Raw genomic sequence first — 20,000 nt, forward strand, 5'->3', positions numbered from 1 at the left:
TACAAAGGAAACATTGTTATTTTGTGTGCTGACTAACGATTTTTCTGCAGGATTCACTGTGTGCCCATTGACGGTTACCTCTTCTGATGTTTGTCGATGAACTTCGACTGGCTTTGAGCTGGTAAAACTGTTTGTGTTTCTGACATTCTTGCTGGAGTTTTCGTTCACTTTTGTCGCAAATGGTATTACTTTACCAGAAGAAGACAAGAATTCTTTTTCAGCATCATCCTCATCTTCCTCAGTACTTCCAGCAGTGCCATTACTTATAAATGATGAATGTCTTCCGTTTGATGACTTTATGATGTAAGATGCTGAAATTCAAAAGAGTAGAATAGAATGAAATGAAATAAAAATCTCACCTTAAATAAGCAAGTTATTTATAATCCTTTCTACTATAGGCACAAGGCCTGAAATTTTGGGGGTTGGCACAAGTCGATTACATCTACCCCAGTGTCCAACTGGTACTTATTTTATTGATCCTGGTGGAATTTGAACTCAGAATGTAAAGATGGATGAAGTGCTGCTAAGCACTGTCTGGCATGCTAACGATTCTGCCAGCTCACTGCGTTAAGCAAGTTATTTATAATATAAGTCCTAAATTATTACCTTCACTTCAATGTTGGTACACTGAAAGGTAGGTCTAGTGAGATTGTAGAGATGCTTGAAAGGAGAGAGGTTGACGTATGCTGCATACAAGAGATAAGATGGATAGGTGCTTCAGCTAGGGTCATCACAGGCAAGGCACATAGCTATAAAGTCTTCTGGCAAGGTAAAATGGATGGTGTAGGGGGTGTAGGCATACTCCTTGTGGAGAAATGGGTGGATAAGGTCATAGAGTTTATCAGGGTATGCGATAGAGTGCTTAAGCCCAGGCTAGTCCTACAGAATGGCACAGCTACAATTATCTCTGCCTATGCCCCACATGTGGGGCTACCATATGATCAGAAGGACCATTTTTATGATACCCTTCTACAGGCTACCTCAAAGACGAGTGGCAATGACCTCATCTTTGTGGCTGGAGACTTTAATGGGCATATTGGGCGGGAATCGGGTATCTTCACTGGGAGGAGGAGCTACAGATGTCAGACGTAGAAGGTAGCTGGAAATTCCTACAGGACAGCTTGCTGAGTGCCACAGACCGAGTCTGTGGATGGTGCAAAGTCCCTTCCAGACCTAGAGTTACGTAGTGGTGGAATAGTACAGTAGACAAAGCTATTAGAGCAAAGAAACAGGCCTGGAGGGACGGAGGTAGCAGGGAACTGTACCAGGTAGCCAAAGGGAGGCTGGGCGGCAGGTATACATAGCCAAGGGTGAAGCAGAAAAGAAGAAGTTTGCCAATGTCCAGCGACGTGAGGACCATAGAACTGAGGTATTTCGGATTGCAAGACAATGTGTGAGAGAAAATTGTGATGTCACAGGAGAGAAATGCATCCGTATGGATGATGGTGCACTTGCTTTCAATGTTTCTGAAAAGAGAGAGGCTTGGAGAAGACATTATGAGAGACTGCTGAATGTGGAGAATGAATGGGAGGAGGAGAGCCTGCCAAATGTTGACCCAGTAGAGGGACCAGCTATCTGAATAGACAGCTCCCTAGTAGTTAAAGCAATTAAGGGTATGAAACCAGGAAAAGCCCCCGGCCCATCAGGAATCACTGCTGAGATGCTTAAAACATCTGGTGGTGTGGGCTATAGCCTAGTCACCCGCATTGTAAACCAAGTAGTTCATAATGGAGTCATACCCAATGACTGGCGTAGCAGCACCATAATCAACTGCTACAAGGGTAAAGATGATGCTCTAGATAGAAATAACTACAGGGGTATTAAACTGCTGGATTGGGTGATGAAGGTCACAGAGAGGGTTATAGCCCATCTCATTAGGGAGAGAGTTTGCTTAGAGGAGATACAGTTTGGTTTTGTGCCGGGTAGAAGCACTACTGATGCCATATTCCTGATTCGACAACTGGAGGAGAAATACCTAGCTAAAGATAAACCCCTCTACATAGCTTTCATGGACTTGGAGAAAGCCTTTGACAGGATCCCCCGACCCCTTATCTGTGGGCAATGCAGAAACTGGAGATTGACGAATGGTTAAAACAGGCCCTATACAGAGAGGCTGTCAGCAAGGTTAGGATTGGCAATGAGTATAGTGAATAATTCCGAGTAGAAGTAGGGGTCCACCAAGGTTCAGCCCTCAGTCCCCTTTTATTCATCATAGTCCTCCAGGCAATAACAGAGGAATTCAAGACGGGTTGCCCCTGGGAGCTCCTCTATGCTGATGACCTGGCCCTCATAGCAGAATCACTACCAGAACTAGAAAAGAAATTTCGGGTGTGGAAGCTAGGTTTAGAATCAAAAGGCCTTAGAGTAAATGTAGCAAAGACCAAAGTCCTAGTAAGTAGGAAGGCCCTGCTCGATCTGTAGAAAAGGTGTAGGTAGAAACTCCATAAGATGTACCCAGTGTAAGCTATGGACACATAAGAGGTGCAGCACCATCAAAGGAAAATTAACCGAGAAGATAGCTTTCATGTGCAGCAGATGCACAGGGGCAATAGACACCATTGATACTCAGAAAACAGATTCCATTACACTCCTGGGTGAGAAACTAGAAGTAGTTGATAGTTTCCGCTACCTTGGTGACCAAGTTAGTAGTAGGGGTGGATGCTCAGAGAGTGTTACCACTAGAATAAGAATAGCCTGGGCAAAGTTCAGAAAGCTCCTACCCCTACTGGTGACAAAGGGTCTCTCACTCAGAGTGAAAGGTAGATTGTACGACGCATGTGTGCGAACTGCCATGCTTCATGGTAGTGAAACATGGGCTGTGACTGCAGAGGACATGCGTAGGCTTGAAAGGAATGAAGCTAGCATGATCCGCTGGATGTGTAATGTCAGTGTGAGAGAAATTCTGGACATAAGAAGCATTGGATGTGGCATGCAAGAGAGACGTCTGCACTAGTATGGTCATGTACTACGGATGGATGAGGAGAGATGTGTGAAGAAGTGCCACTCCCAAACAGTTGAAGGAATCTGGGGTAAAGGTAGACCCAGGAAGACATGGGATGAGGTGGTCAAGCATGACCTTCGAACGTTGGGTCCCACAGAGGCAATGACAGAAGACTGACACCTCTGGAGATATGCTGTGACTGTGAAGACCCAACAAATAATGTGAGTTCATGGCTGTTTCCTGCACCAGCTTCACATAGAAGCCCCAGCCCTTCCAAAGTGCCTTGGATTGTAGGGCGACCTGCTGTGCTTGAAGAGACCTATCATGTCAAGTATGTCAGCATCAGAAATCAAATGGAAATTGTGGTTGCGATACCTGTGCCGGTGGCATGTAAAATGCACCATCCATACATTTGTGCATGTCTTGTAACACCAAGATATCAACATGCAAAATCTAGTGCAATAAAAAACCTTACAAATAAGGTTGAGCATCAGGAAAGGCATCTGGCTGCAGAACACAGTCTCAATCTACACCAGTACAGAAAAAGTGAATGTATAAAATACTGAGGAGGATGATGATGATTATAACAGCTTACCAACACTGTTTCAGCTGTAAACAGGGTGGGTGGCCAGGAGGGATTGTCTATGTTCAGCTTGAGGAATGCAAGTAACTACAGCAATATCATTTATCGACTTGTGGGTGGGGCATAGTAATCTAGCTGGTTAATCTCATGGCAACATTGTATCCCTGTATGTTACAAACATAGTATCTGATATAGAGGTGCAGGCATGGTTTGGTGGATACAGTATTTGCTTCATAACCACATGGTTTCAGGTTCCAGCCCATTTTTTGGCACCATGGGCCAACCAGTGATTTATGAGTGAAATTTAGGAGTTACATATACTTTTTTTTAAATAAGCTTGACTCAGCTCCATATGACTTTAAATTTTTTGGGCATGTGAACTTATCAAAAATTTTATTATCAAAGCGACAAAAATATTTTGACAAATTAAATTTAAATGTTGAAGTGAATCTAAAATTTTAGTTAATGACAAGCTTTTCGAGAGTTAAGTAAACTTTTTTATTTAAGAAATTTTATTATATTCTATATAACTATTGATTGTTAAATTTGAATTTATAATTATTTTAGTTGTTAATGATAATTTAGATATGTACATTTAATTATTATTAGTATATAATTATTATAACTGAACGTAAATTTTAAGATATTAGTTAGTCACTGTGGTATATAGATCGTAAAATAGTAATAAGGTTTTTTTTAAAGATAAGTTATACGTTTTTAATTTGATTTTTAATTTCATAAATATATTCTATAGATATTTATGATATTTATGTAAGTAATAAAGGACTAATTTATTTATTTTTGGTTATATGTTTATATATTTATTGATAGAGAACTTTTAGATTTTTAACTACTATATTTGTTGATTATAATTTAGATACTTATTTTTATGTAGTTATTATTTTATAATTATTAGATGTAAACTTAAATCTAAAAATATTAATAGTGATTATTTTGTTAAATAATTTGGTAATTAAATATTGGAGTATAACTGAGTTAAAGATATTCAATAGTTTATTATGTTTTTTTAAAGCCAAATTATATCTTAAAAGATAAATACATATTTTTATCTATTTTTTTACCTTAAAAATTAAATATTTAACATAATAAATGTATTGTAGGAAATAATCCTAATGTTTTAAGTTTCAAATTTTGTTAATGGAGTTTTTTTCTTTAAAAAAATTATTATTTTATTTATTTTTTAAATAAATATTGTTTAACTCTATTTGCTTATTTATTTAACTAATATCATTAACCTGAAGATTGACTATAATTTTACATCGAATTTATTTCAATTGAATTTAAACTTAATTGTAATTCGAATTTAATTGTAGCCATGAGAGATACGTAGCTTTTTTTACTTATTATATATTGATCATTCATTTTTATACTTTTTGAGATCTAGTTGCATAATAGTGGTTTTATCTCTAATTTATATTTTATATATATATATATATATATATATATATATATGTACACACACTACTATACATATAACTACTATGAACCAAGGCTGTAGTTGATCTGGGGCTATAGGAGAAATTTGCCCAAGGTACCATATGATAGGACAGAACTCAAAACCAAGTGTTTGGGATGCAAGCTTCTTCATGCACTCATACCTGTATGTGTGTGTGTGTATTGTTGGTATCATAAAAAATTTGATAAACTTTTGAGATAGCATAAAATAATTCTTTCGTTAGAACTTTAGCTCTCAAGGCACATCACATTAAGCTATGAATAATAACATAGAAATATTGAGTTGAAAAACCCCTTTAGGATAAAAAAGTTGAAGATGGCTTGCAGGACTTTTTCTATCCTTAATGGATTTTCAATCCAATATCTACATTCTATTATTTATAGCTTTATGTGTTGTCTCTAGAGCCAATCTTCCAAAAAAAAAGGATTATCATACATATATGTATGTATACATGGATGTATCAACCATATATACTTATATGCTTTGTGTATTTGCCAGTAGACTGCAATTTGGCATGGTGAAGAATACGTAGTCAAAGTGCCTGGTTAAATCATCTGAAAAATCAAGGACAGGTGAGATAACAACACTCCAAATCCCATCCGGTAGTGATGGACATCAACGTTTTGCCACTTTTGCGGCTTATCAATATTACACACCCAAACAAGATTGGAAGTGAATCATATTGCCAGTCCACAACTTATATGCATATAGCATGAAAACAAATATGGGGCAGAAGCAGTACTGGTGTAATAAACATTATCGTAATGTATACGCTTTGTGTATTTGCCATTAGGCTGCAATTTGGGTATGGTGGAGAACACTCTCTCAAAACAGTGGGTGTTAAAACATCTGACAGCTATGGAAAGGTGATATATCTAAACACGCATTGCTTGTCAAAAATGCCTCTGAAGATCATTTGGGGTATTGAAGTGGCACTTGAACAGTCATTAATAGGTGAACAGAAAATGGAGCCAATGCTGAAATGAGACATTGCTGCAGTATATGGGATCAGCATTTCAAATGCTTTACAGGGCTTAAAAGTCATTTAAGGTCTCTTGCTGGGAATAAGTAATTAGAGACAGAAGAGAAAAAGCTCAGCAAGAAGTAGACAGCCACCATATCTGCACACACGTGTATGTGTGTGTGTGTGTGTGTGTGTGTGTGTGAATATGTGCAGGCTTGCATGTGTGTTTGTTTGTATCCTCATGTCTGCATTTACTACTTCTCCAATGTAGAGATGTTGTTTATGCCTACTGTAAACAAAATGCCTGACAGCAATTAGCTGTGTGAAGGTAAAGATGAGAAATCAAATATTTTACTTGAAAAACAATTGTTGGCTTCAAGAACGGTAGCCATAGAATATTGCCTCAAGATATTTCATCCAATCTATGACAGCATGGAAAATGTTGTCATCTTACTGTCATTTCTGTCAACTTGTTCATTACCGTCATTTCTGTCAACTTGTTCATTACTATCATTTCTGTCAATTTGTTCATTACCGTCATTTCTGTCAACTTCATTTCTGATATTGTTGTCAACTTGTTTGTTGTCATCATTACCATAACAGCATGATAAAAACAATGATGACAATAAAGAATGATGACATCAGAAGGGAATTCCAGGTGACAAAGGAATTGGAACAGCTGATTGTACTTACGCTGATCAAAAACACTTTTCTTTGTTGGTTTGGGAAGCACTTTTGGTGGCATTTTTTTAGGTATATTGCTTGAATTGGTTATGGCGGTTTCATTATTGCTGGTTGTCGTATTTAAGATGGTTGAATTCAGAAGCAAAGGAGTAGTACCCTGTTGAAATTGGTTCTGAAGCTGTGACAGTTGTTGTTGCTGTAGTGCTACTTGATACAAAGCATTCTGCTGTTGCTGCTGCTGCTGTTGTTGTAAGGCTGCCTGTACCAAATTCTGCTGTTGAGCTTGTTGCTGCCAAAAACAAATAGAATACATAACAGATTAATAAAATACATAAACATTGGATTGCAAGAACTTCTTACATAATCACTGTCTTTGGTACTGAAACAATTAATTAATTAAACTAAAACATATTTTTACTCATGATCATTTTTAGAATAGTGTTACATTTAATTTATGGCGATGGTAATCAGGTTTTACATTTTCTTTATTCTAATTTCGGTACAAGGCCAGCAATTTTCAGGGAAGGTAGAAGTGGATTACATTGACGCCAGCGCCTTTTTTTCACATTTTCATAGCAACATTTCTTATAAAGACACAAAGTCAAAGACATTTCTTGCCTTTCTTTTCTTTTTACATGACTTGGGGGCAGACCTGGTTAAAGGTGCCAGCAACTCAGGTAGCCACCCAGGATACCATGTGATAGGTGTGCCATGGAGGCCATGACAAAAAAATTTCCACAACTACACGACAAAGTTCAGCTTGCTCAGGGCACCAGCAACCCTAGAGCTGGCCTTGCTTGGAAGGGAAGGGCAGTGCTCATGACACTTTTCCAGGTCTTCATGGAGGAAGGATGGAAGGCATTTTTGAGATGGAGATCTAAACTGAACGCTGGCCACACAATGTACTCCACTAAATGGATCCAAGGGCCAAGTGTCAGTGTTAAACCAGGTAACAGAAGAAGTCTAACATATCTACAACCAACAATGGTCTCTTTAGCAGATTTGCACCAAATTTCACTGACAAGGCTGTGGTAGACTGTATATAGAAATCTCTTGCCAAAGAAGCCACTGTGAACTCAAACTCCAAAACCAAAATATCTGTAATACAAACCTCCCAACAACACAGCAAAGTCTATGATCAATATATCTGTTTTTGGAGCATAAAACTAGAAATTATAATTAAATATAAATATTATGTAACTGAGTTATTCTTTTTCAATAATTAAGAATTTTAAAAAAATGACATGAGAGAATAAGTAAATAGAGAAAAATAACTGAGAAAGATATTTAAGAAAGAAGAGCCATAATAGTCACTACCAAAGGACAAAGCTTTCACATTGGTTAAATCAACCATAGTATATGGTTGACTAACCGAATGTGTAAGCTTTCTCCTTTCACAATGACTATCAGCAAAGTAGAGCAACAAAACTAAGTACTGTTTATCATTTACACCTCTGTGCTACTGTTTTATCTACTCAACCTGATATGTTTTCATAATAGAAAAGCAGATTTAGAGGAAAAATAAGGATAATGACAAAAGGATTTTAAAGATTATAGAAGAATTAAAAATTTGTCAGAGCACCTGCTGAGTCTATTGTGAGCATTATTTCATAAGACAGTACAGGTGTGTTTCAAGATATTATCAGTTTATATTGAGTGGTGCAGGTAACAAGCATGGATGTTTAATTTGCTGTAATTGTTATATAATTCTGATAAAAAAAATAACGGTGATAAGCAGACAAATTGGTTGACTTATTCAAGTGTTGAATAGAATGTTTTGCAGTATTTTCTCTCATTTTTAACACTCTGAGTTCAAATCATACTGATGTAAAATCTGCTTTTCATCTGATTAGGTTTGATAAATACACACACATACATATATGTGCATATGCGTGTTAGTATATATCTATGTGTGTGTATGTGTCCTTGTGTCTGAGAATGTCTTCCACCACCTCTTCACAACCAGTGTTGGTGTGTTTATGTCCCTGTAACCTAGCAGTTTGGTAAAAGAGACCCCAACAGATTAAGTACCAGGCTTAAGATAAAACTAAATCCTGGGGTCGATTCACTCAACTAAAATTCTTCAAGCAGTGCTCCAGGATGTCCGCAATCAAATGGCTGAAGCAAGTAAAAGATAAAAGACACCTTGGGAACATATGCGCAAGCATTGGCTGAATGGTCGAGAAACTTGCTTCCCAATCATATGGTTTTGGGTTCAGTCCCACTGCGTGGCACCTTGGGCAAGTGTCTTCTACTTTAGCTCTAAGTTGAATAAAACTTTGCGAGTGAATTTGGTGTATGTGTGTGTGTCCATGTTATGATGTGGGTATAAAACATCTAATGTAAAATGGTATCATAGAAATAAATAATTGGTTGTGGTTGCCAGGACTGCCCGACTGGCTCTTGTGCTGGTGGCACGTAAAAGGCACCATCCGAACGTGATTGATGCCAGTGCCCCCTGACTGGCTCCTGTGCCGGTGGAATGTAAAAAGCACCAAATGAACGTGACCGATGCCAGGTCCACTTGACTGGCTCCTGTGCTGGTGGCATGTAAAAAGCACCCACTACACTCTTGCAGTGGTTGGCGTCAGGAAGGGTATCAAGCTGTACAAACGTTGTCAGATCAGATTGCAGCCACTGGCTTTCCAGTCCTCAGTCAAACCATCCAATCCATGCCAGCATGGAATGCGGACATTAAACGATGATGATGATGATGAACTTATTGCAGGAATACGTAAACACAGAATGCACTCCGTACTACTCAAACGTAAATACTCAGTATTCACTGTTCAACCACCCTGTTAAACCAACACACACATCTACACGGTAAACCAACACAGTCAGGCTAACACCTTCAACTACTCCCTTGACAGTTCACTCAGTTCTTTTTTATTTTAATCGGTTAGTCCACCGTCAGTCACTTAGGGGTGTTCAGGACTCTCCCATAACAGTTCCTGTGTGTATCTTTGTCCTGACGTCATGTCAAGAGTCGTTAATGACCGTAATAACCAGTAAAGTTGTAACAAAATATCGAAAGCGAAACTGAAGAGAGTTGCCTCCCTTTATCCCTAGCTCATAATCGTTTATTTTAATATCATTTCTTCACTTTGATGATTTTCAGAATTTCCTCGAACAACTCCAAAGGCCAATTGTCTTTAATGTTGACATAAGGACTGGGACAAAATGTTTAGGTTCAAATCTAATCAACTGGCTATAAAATACATGATGTTGATTTGTGAAGTGACACTGACAAACCACCCTTTTAATTAGTGTTGTAGGTATGTATGTATGTATGTATGTATGTATGTATGTATGTATGTATGTATGTTCTTTTACCTGTTTCAGTCATCTGACTGCGGCCATGCTGGAGCATCGCCTTTAGTCGAACAAATCGACCCCAGGACTTAGTCTTTGTAAGCCTAGTACTTATTCTATCCGACACTTTTTGATGAACTGTTAAGTTACGGGAATGGAAACACACTAACATCGGTTGTCAAGCGATGGTAGGGGACAAACACAAACAACAAACACACACACACACACATACACATATATATATACACACATACATACATATATATACATATACACATACATACATACATATATACACACACACATATATATACATACATATATACACACACACATATATATACATACATATATACACACACACATATATATACATATATATATATATATATATATATATATATATAAAACGTTATATAATTAGGGTTCAGTAAAATAATTTACTTTACCACACACTGAAACTTTTAGAAATAGCAGTCAAAAAGTTTTTTTAGCTATTTCTTCTACTATAAGAAAAGTCTCCCAGATAGTGTTTACTCAAAAATAATGTACATATGTATATATATATATATCATCATCGTTTAGCGTCCGTTTTCCATGCTAGCATCGGTTGGACGGTTCTACTGGGGTCTGTGAAGCCAGAAGGCTTCATCAGGCCCAGTCAAATCTGGCAGTGTTTCTACGGCTGGATGCCCTTCCTAACGCCAACCACTCCGTGAGTATATATATATATATGTATATATATATATATATATATATATATATATATATATATACAACGGGCTTCTTTCAGTTTCTGTCTACCAAATCCACTCACAAGGCTTTGGTCAGCCTGAGGCTATAGTAGAAGACACTTGTTCAAAGCGATATTCTTTAATATATTCCATCATCAATGCTGTGGCCATGCTGGGGCACGCACGCACACGCTCTCTCTCACACACACACACACACACACACACACACATATGAGTAGGAACACGATAGAAAAGAGCATTCAACACATTTACAAGTATTATTTAAAACAGTTTGATAGGGTTTTATGCAATTTAGTTTCTCAGGCCCCTAACGGAAGCCTGGCAATCCAGAGCTTGAACCAGATGGGCTTCTGTTTGAGGCTTGTGAAACATGTTTTACAAAAGTCTTTCTGCAATACGAACTGGTGCCCATCTAGAACATTCTCTAGCATCACCAGGCACCAAAGTCTGGTGATGGGCCTATATATCAAATCAGTCAGTGTGAATGAGGAAGAGAGATTTTATCTCTTAATTGTTTTTGTCACTAGACTGCGGCCATGCTGGAACACCGCCTTGAAGAATTTTCGGTTGAATGAATAGACCCCAGTACTTATTTATTTTGTTTCTAATCCTAGTACTTAGTCTATCAGTCTCTTTTGCCAAACTGCTAAGTTACTGGGATGTAGACAAATGAACACTGGTTGTCAAGTGATGGTGAGACACACACACACATGAATGACTTTTGTCAGCTTCTGTCTACCATCCATCCACAAGGCATCAGTCAGCCTAAGGTTATAGTAGAAGACACTTGCCCATAGTGCCATGCAGTGGGGCTGAACCACAATCATATGGTATAGGAAGCAACACAGCCATGCTTTTTATGTCAATTGCTTGAGGCAGGCTGGATGGTCAGCTATCTGGTTTATGTTTTTATTGCAATGGTTGTGAGCTGCAGCAACATGTAAAACAGTGGTTCTCAACCATTTTCCCTCCTTTGATTACTATTCTGTTCTGGTGGATCCCCATAGCCATTCAATATTTAAAAACTAGTTTTATAGATGCTTCTTTCAAAATTCCTATTTTGCTTTTCACACATTAATTTTGTGCAGGTTTAACTAAGTAAAATGATAGAGAAAGAAACTGAGCTGTTTCTTGCATTAAATACATGTAAAGCAAAATTTTTTGACAGACCCTTAAAATACTACTGTCATCATCATCACCATCATCAGCAGCAGCATCATCATCTTCATCACCATCATTTAATATCCGCTTTTCACGCTGACATGAGTTTGACTGTTTGACAGGAGCTGACTAGGCAGAAAACTACACCAGGATTCACAGTCTGTTTTCGCAGGGGTTTTACAGCTGGATGCCCTTTCTAACACCAACCAACATACAATGTGGACAGTGGATCCCATATTTTCTATTTTTCTGGCTTGGATCCCAAAAGTCTTACACGAACCTCCAGGAATCATTATGGACCTGGTGCATATGACTAATTAAAGATCTACACCTTGCACCAACATTACTTTTACTATGTCCATCAACTGATGACACATTGTTGTCACTCAACCCCAGATCACTGCCCTCATCAAGCATACATTCACCACACGCAGTCTCAGTGCTTATATAATACTTAGTCCTTACCATCTGGCTGTACAGGGCCTGAGCCAAAGCTTGTTGTTGTGCTTGTTGTGCTTGCTGTTGTTGAGCAGCCATTTGTTGCTGAGCAGCCATTTGTTGCTGAGCAGCCATTTGTGCAGCTGCTAGCTGCACTGGGTCGATAGTTTGTAGAAGACCTGTGTGAAAAGAGAAACAGAATGGTATATATCAGTGAAATTGTATTGATATAGAGAATGAAAGGGTGTATACACATCAGATTATATGCAGAATTATTTATACAGTTATGTAAGTGCTGTCATTCTTTCTCCTTTCCTGGCATTTTCTCCTATCAACTGATAGTTTCAGGCTTTTATGATACTTTAAGTAAGCATACTTATACATTCTCCAAGCAATCTTCGAGGCTCTATTTATGTGTTATGTATATTTTAAAAACATGTATACTGGAGAGTGAGAAAATAAGAGAAAAGGAAGACACACACACACACAAACACACACACACAAACACACACACACAAACACACACACACACACATTAATTATATTCCACACACTAGTTATTCAGATTTAAAATTTTGTACAAAAGTGATGGATTAAAAAAAAAAAATAACATAATGTAAATGTTAAAAGGGAAAGAGGATTATTGTGCTTAATTGCTGACAATTTTTTACTAAATTCTTTATTAGCTGCCAACTAATTAATTCACTAATGATTAGTTGGTTAAAAACTTAATGACTAACTGGTGATCGCTGATAATAATTGATTACTTGGTGATTAATTCCTTGGTTAGAATATTACTAATTGGTAGCTGGAGAGAATGTGTATGGGTATGCATGTATGTATAACTAATTAGTGTTTAGTAGCAACAGGTGAGTGATAATTACGTTGACTGTGTAGTCTTACCTGCTGGAACGGGCATTGTTACAGGTGAAGTAATTGCAGGTGTTGTAACAGTGAGTGGTGGAAAGAAGTTGGACTGCATTGGTTGTGTTGGAGCCAACAATGGACTTAGCGATATTGTAGTCTGGAAAAATAAGAAAGAACAGTTTACAATTTAGTAGAAATGTGAAGTGACAGAATCATAAGCATGCTGGACAAGATTCTTTGTGGCATTCTTGTGGGTTATTGTTTTGAGTTCAAATTTCACTGAGGTCAGCTTTGCTTTTCATCTTTCCGGGGTCGATTGAATAAGTACCTATTTCTTTATTACCCACAATGGGTTAAACACAGAGGGGATAAACAAGGACAGACATAGGTATTAAGTCGATTACATCAACCCCAGTGCGTAACTGGTACTTTATTTATCGACCCCGAAAGGATGAAAGGCAAAGTCGACCTCGGCGGAATTTGAACTCACAACGTAACGACAGACGAAATACGGCTACGCATTTCGCCCAGCGTGCTAATGTTTCTGCCAGCTTGCCGCCTGCTCGATTGAATAAGTACCAGTTCAACACTGTGGTTGACATTATCAACTAGCCACCTCCCTTAAAATTTCAGGCCTTGTGTCTTTTGTAGAAAGAAGTCGGTAGTGAAGTGGTTGGGACCAGGGTTCATTGATCTCAAATCTGTTTTTATTATTATTCATTCTTGCTTTATTGATTTATTAAGACATCATTTATCTTTTACTTGTTTCAGTCATTTGACTATAGTCATCCTGGAGCACACAACCTTGTAGGGTGTAGTCAAGCAAATTCTCCCCAGTACACACACACACCACACACACACACCACACACACACACACACAAAAGATGGCCTACCACATAATTTCCGTTTCCTGAATTCATTCATGAAACGTTGATGAACCCAGGGCTATAATGGAAAACAATTGGCCAAGGTGCCATGCATTGGGGCTGACCCCAAAACCATGTGGTTGCAAACCATTCTCCTTAACCATCCAGCTATGCCTGCTCCTGGATGGTAATAACAATGATATTTCTTCTAATATAGGTATTTGAAATTCAAGGGGAGTTGATTACATCAATCCCAGTACATGACTGGTACTTTATTTCCTTGACCCTCTGAAAAGATGAAAGGCAAAGTTGACCTTGGCAGGATTTGAACTCAGAACATAAAGCAGCAAATGAAATATTGCAGTATATTTTTACTGATGCTCCATTGATGTTGCCAATCCACCATCCTCAATAATATTTTCAAAAATAAGACACAAAGTCTGAAATGTTTGACAAAGGGAAGAGACAATTATATTGACCACTCTCCTGTACTTATTTTACTGACCCCAGTACTTGATTGGTACCCTCTTTAATTGACCCCAAAGGGATGAGTAGCAAAGGTGTCCCACCTTTTTGTGCATTAAATAGGCTGTTGTGGTCATCCCACCAAAAATCTTTGTATTATTTTGGTTGAATTTCCAAGATGGCCAAAGTGGATTTGAAGAAAAGATTAGCAGGTATAAGGAGAAAATCTGTGTCTATTGCCACTCACCCCATCATTGAATAAATCAGCAGAGTAAGACCCATAAAGGCCCCCCTAAACACTTAAAAATATTTTGGTGCTCCTGTACAGTATATAATTCGAAATATAGACAATGATAAACTATAAAATAAACTTTTATTTTTCAAACACCACATCAATTAGCTACATCAAACTTGATAGGAGCAGTATTTTTACAACCAAATTGCTCCTAATTTTACAATTAAATTGCTCTCCTTAATGGGCCTCACTGAGAAAATGATAAGGGACTGGGAGATGTGGCGATTTGCTGTTTTTCATAAGACATGTCAGGCTAAGTAGAATCCCTGTCTTCCACATAAACAAGCTTGTTCTTTCAGGTTCTGGTACCATTTAAAAAAACACCCATGCTGGTGCTGCATTAATATTTCCATGCCAGTGCTGCATAAATACACCTGTGCCAGTGGTACGTAAAAAGCACTCAGAATACTTTGTTAAATGGTTGGCATTAGGAAGGGCATCCAGCTGTAGAAACCATGTGACAACAGACAGTTGGAGTCTGGACAGCTTTGCTAACCAGCTCTATGCCAAACCATCCAACCCCATGCCAGCAAGGAAAGCTGATGTTCAATGATGATGATGATGATGATGAATGGTTGAAAAGCTATATCATACTAAGTTGAACTTGAACCACTGAACTCAGACTCCAAATTTGCTTTTGGAAAATAACTATAATGACAGGGATACATCAATAAAGGAGCTTCTATGTGGTTGTTTTGCCTGTTAGAAATAGCAGCAAAACCTCCCTCAAATCACACCCTGTTGTCTTTTTCTCACAGAAGAGATAATACATTGGATAATGTAGTCTAATGTAGTCTTATAGGAACTAAATCTGAATAAAAGACTGCGCTGGTTTGGTGGGTGCAGATGCAGATGGGTGAGGACAGTTGCACAAAGATGTGCCAATCACTTGGGAAACCCGGGAAGACATGGGATGAAGTACTGAAGGCCGATCTCAAAACACTGAGGCTTATAAAGGAGATGACAAAGGATTGCTGTACTCAAGAAGGCCTGCTCACCACAACAGAATTGATATCCAAAAACCAAGGTGCCATGTAAAAAGCACCTAGTAAACTCTGTAAAATGGTTGGTATTAGGAAGGGCATCCAGCAGTAAAAACCAAGCCAAAACAGACTATGGAACCTGGTGTCAAGCTGTCCAACCCATGGCAGCATGGAAGCAGATGTTAAATGATGATGATGATGATGATGTTGATGGTGGTGGTGGTCACTGCAGGAACATTGTTGATCATAGTGCTGTCACTGGATGAGAAGTGACCAAGGACTAAAGAACAATAACAATTAAGTTAAAGAAAACCATTTTAAACGTTCACAGATATATTTGTAATTGTAAAAAAAAAAAGGAGGAAAGAAAAGCGATGTCACTGACCTGAGGGCCTTGAGTAAGACCATTTCCACCTCCTTTGATTCTTGATTCAAGAGATCGTGCATCACTAAGCTCATCCACATTGTCATTTAAAACATTTTCGAAAACATTATCCACCCACCTGGCCCATGTAGAATTACGATCATCTGAAATAGCTGAGACACTTTCTTGGGGAACATTCATTTGATGAGCTTTTGTCGATGCAGTTCTCTCTGTATAGCGAGCATTCAATCTGGTGTCAGCAATATTTGTTTCTCTCATGTCGACTGGACTTGAGCTGACATAACGTTTATTCAGTTGTGAATCTTTGTTGAGGTTACTGGGTGCCTGGATGCTGCTGCCATTGGTGGTGGCGTAGTCACCACTGCTAAGTGGAGAAGCAGCTCGCAATTTGTAATTATGATAACGATCATTGAGGGGACTCTCATTTGTCAGATCTGGCAGGAAGTCTTCAGCCCGGCGCTGATTTAAAGGGTTTGATACTGAAAATGCGATGTCTTTCTTGGACTTTTTGGAATTAGCCCGAATAGAAGTTTCAAGAGGGAGAACTTCAGGGAAATGTCCTGTAAAAGCCATGTTTCGGTCCTTCTCTGGATCATGAGGACTGCAGGGGGGAAAAAACAATAGCCACATTAAAATACAGAGCTGGTTTACCGAGCTGTTTTTAATAGATTTGTAAAATATGGAAAAGGTTAATGGAAGTGATATAACCCTGTCTGACCCATACAAGCATGGAAAAGTGGACATTATGGTGATGATGATGATATAGTCTATTCAAGATATTACACTAGTACTATTTCTATGGTATACCTAGAAATGATCAAGGTGGAATATCATCAATAAAATATATAAAACACTATGTTTGTGTCATGTATTAAGTACTAGATTTGAAAGGAGCCTCTGTTCATTGAATTCTATATACAGTGTGCGATGGGTAAATTGCCACCATTTTATATTTTTAATTTTGTGCTTTTGCATTGTTTGCTTTTGATTTTGTCAACTACACAGTGTTGTAGGGTCAGTTGGGCACCATCTGTGAGAAAAACAGCACCATGACACAATTCACTCTGCCAGAAATTTGGGAACGATATGCTGTACTACTTCACATTCCATGGCTGATCCTACCACTCGGTTTCGTTCAAGGAATACAATGGAGTGTTAGGTAACAATCTGATTATATAACCTTATGCTCATCAGAGTTAGCCAATATTGAAGGGAATACAGCAACTGATTTCTGATAATATACCCACTCTATTGACAAATACACAAGTGCATCTTTTCATTGACTTATGGTCTCTTAGACAACTCACACACACACACACACACACCACACACACACACACACACACACACACATATATATATACATACGAGGGATTGCTGAAAAGTTCCTAGCTTTAAGGGCATTGCAAAAGGCCTGGTTAAAGGCCCATCCTTCTGAGTTCTTTTACAGGGCTTAGGAAAACCAAAGAACCTTTGCAATAAGTATGTTGAATAAAATCATACTTAACTGATCCTCCTGTATTTTCTTTACCCAAAGCTAGGAACTTTTCACTAACCTCCTTGTATATATATATATATATATATATATATATATATATACATATCTCTCTCTATATAAACGGCAGTTTGTGTGTCTGTGTGTCTGTCAGGTTGTACCCTCACCCTGACCACGGCTTTCAACCGATTCTGATGAAACTTGACACACACATAGCCCAATGTCATAATTCAAAACTAACGCAGGGAAAATTTTGAAAAGTTCCCCCAGTTCTGAAAAAATCGATAAATTCGACATGGGGGTCGAGAATCTAAGCTTTTTATATGCAACACATTTTCTGGGCTGTACGTGGGCTGTTCACGCGTTGGGAGGCGCAATGATGTTTTCATGTTTTCGCCCAAAGGGACAGCTAGGAACATCATATACACAGAAGTATTCGAGAGAAGAGAAGACATTGCAACCTACACATGCACCTTCGTTCCCTAGAGGGAAAGGACTAGATTGGGATTAGTCGTTACCTACTAGGGGCTCTTACATACCTGGGCAATGCTGGGCTATGCTGCTAGTACATATATATATAATATGTGTATGTGTGTGTGTGCTGCTTTTGTGCTTTGTGCTTCAATTAATATTCAATAAAATCACAATTTTTGAGAGTTTTCGTAAAATATGTAGTTTTATAGATATTGACATATGTTACGATGAAACCAATTGAAATCTAAACATCATCCTTTATATTGTAAAGAGATTTTGATTGGAATTTTAATTTGAATATGAATACATAAATATGAATGGCCATGGGAGGGTTGGCATTTAAAGAAGTAATTTGTAAATATGCCTTTACTTTTCAATCTCAGGTTGATTAATATGAAATTTAATTAACCAATTCATCACTCTACATCTAAAGATGTAACAAAAAGATTTCAATTAATTTTGAAAATCAAAAATTTCAAAGGATTTTGTATAATAACAATGATTTTTCATGATGAAGCTGATATCTGAAACACAATGAAAGATTTTCACATAAAATTGTAAGTAAAAGAATAAAAGAAAGGTGGTGCCCCAGCATGGCTGCCGTCTAATGTCTGAAACAATTAAAAGAATAAAATAGAAGGTTTTTAATTTTATTAAAAATGGTTAATTTAAAAAAATTTTTTTTTTTTATTATAGAACATAAGTTGGTTATGAATAGGGGTAAATTATGGATTATGAAGGAATTAAATTCTTTTTTAGTGAAAATAATGAGACTGGTATGTGATGGATTTCAGGTGGGGCAGCAACACACTGCCCTTCACACCTATCAGAAAGCTGAACCAAGTTAGTAAGTGACTAATACTACATTTTCTTCATGTTGTAAGTATTTCTTATTTGAATTTTAATGTTCACAGCATTAAATGTGTTAATAGCCTTTATTTCTCAATGTGGCTGGTATTCCCGGGCAACACATTGTCAAAATAATTTTAGTTTTTTATGCTGACTAGTGAACATTCTTGTTGCACTTACTGAATTTTTGGAGTATTACTTTGGAATGTATCCTGACGTTTAAGCTTTACTGATGAGGTCTCAGCAGGATTGAAATCTACCTCAGGTTGTCTCCCATGTTCGCTGAAACAATTAAAATAACATCTATCTTACACTGTTTTTTTTTTTCCTTTTTCACCTCTTTATAAAATTATTTCCAGTTAGCTTTTATTGATGTTCATTCCATTTAACACTAATGGATGTACTGAATGAAAGAATGGCTGAACAGAAAAACCTTACCTGTTGGAACCAGTCCGTCTCCCAATTGGTCCTGCTGTATGGTCTGTGTAGACAAATGTGTATGATTTACACACAGGGAAGCCTTGGACAATCTCTATCTCAGAAATCAGATCCAACACATAATCATTCCCCATCAGTTCATAGTAGTGAGGTCCTTCTTCCAGTGCTACAGTCCAGCCACTGTGATTGTCATACATATTTCTGTGGACAAAATACATCATCTTGTTAGAGAGAGAGAGAGAGAGTAGTGTACTCTGGGAAGAATAGTATAATGTACGAAGAGATGCTGAAAAGTTCCTGGCTTTAAAGGTATCATGAAAGGCCTGGTTGGAGGTCCAACCTTCCAAGTTTTTTTACAGGGCTTAGAAAAACTGAAGGACCACTGTATGTGTGTGTGTGCTTGCTATCTGACAATGTAGTTTTGGGTTCAGTTCCACTGCACAACACGTTAGGCAAATATCTTCTTTTATAGTCCAAGCCAACCAAAGCCTTGTGAGTGGACTTAGTAGATTGAAACTGAAAGTGGTTGAGGTAGCCAACTGGCAGACCTAGGGATAGACACAT

The 20,000-nt window shown here is 37.8% G+C and overlaps 1 protein-coding gene across 6 annotated transcripts in view; it reads right to left on the bottom strand.

The window, feature by feature from the left end:
* Positions 1 to 20,000, bottom strand: part of LOC115220897 (unconventional myosin-XV) — a 455,449-nt gene that overhangs the window by 76,083 nt on the left and 359,366 nt on the right. For 3 of the 6 annotated variants that reach the window (XM_036510507.1, XM_036510509.1, XM_036510506.1), the window contains exons 29-35: positions 19,437 to 19,637; positions 19,179 to 19,280; positions 16,181 to 16,781; positions 13,222 to 13,342; positions 12,346 to 12,497; positions 6,659 to 6,941; positions 1 to 311 (exon numbers count right to left, since the gene is read on the bottom strand). The exon at positions 1 to 311 is cut by the window's left edge and continues 363 nt beyond it. In XM_036510507.1, the coding sequence (XP_036366400.1) occupies positions 1 to 311; positions 6,659 to 6,941; positions 12,346 to 12,497; positions 13,222 to 13,342; positions 16,181 to 16,781; positions 19,179 to 19,280; positions 19,437 to 19,637 (1,771 nt within the window). The remainder of the gene's footprint in view (positions 312 to 6,658; positions 6,942 to 12,345; positions 12,498 to 13,221; positions 13,343 to 16,180; positions 16,782 to 19,178; positions 19,281 to 19,436; positions 19,638 to 20,000) is intronic. The other 3 variants (XM_036510508.1, XM_029791093.2, XM_036510510.1) reach the window with 3 other exon arrangements.

The sequence above is a fragment of the Octopus sinensis genome, linkage group LG17 (assembly GCF_006345805.1).
Source record: "Octopus sinensis linkage group LG17, ASM634580v1, whole genome shotgun sequence".
NCBI lineage: Eukaryota > Metazoa > Mollusca > Cephalopoda > Octopoda > Octopodidae > Octopus > Octopus sinensis.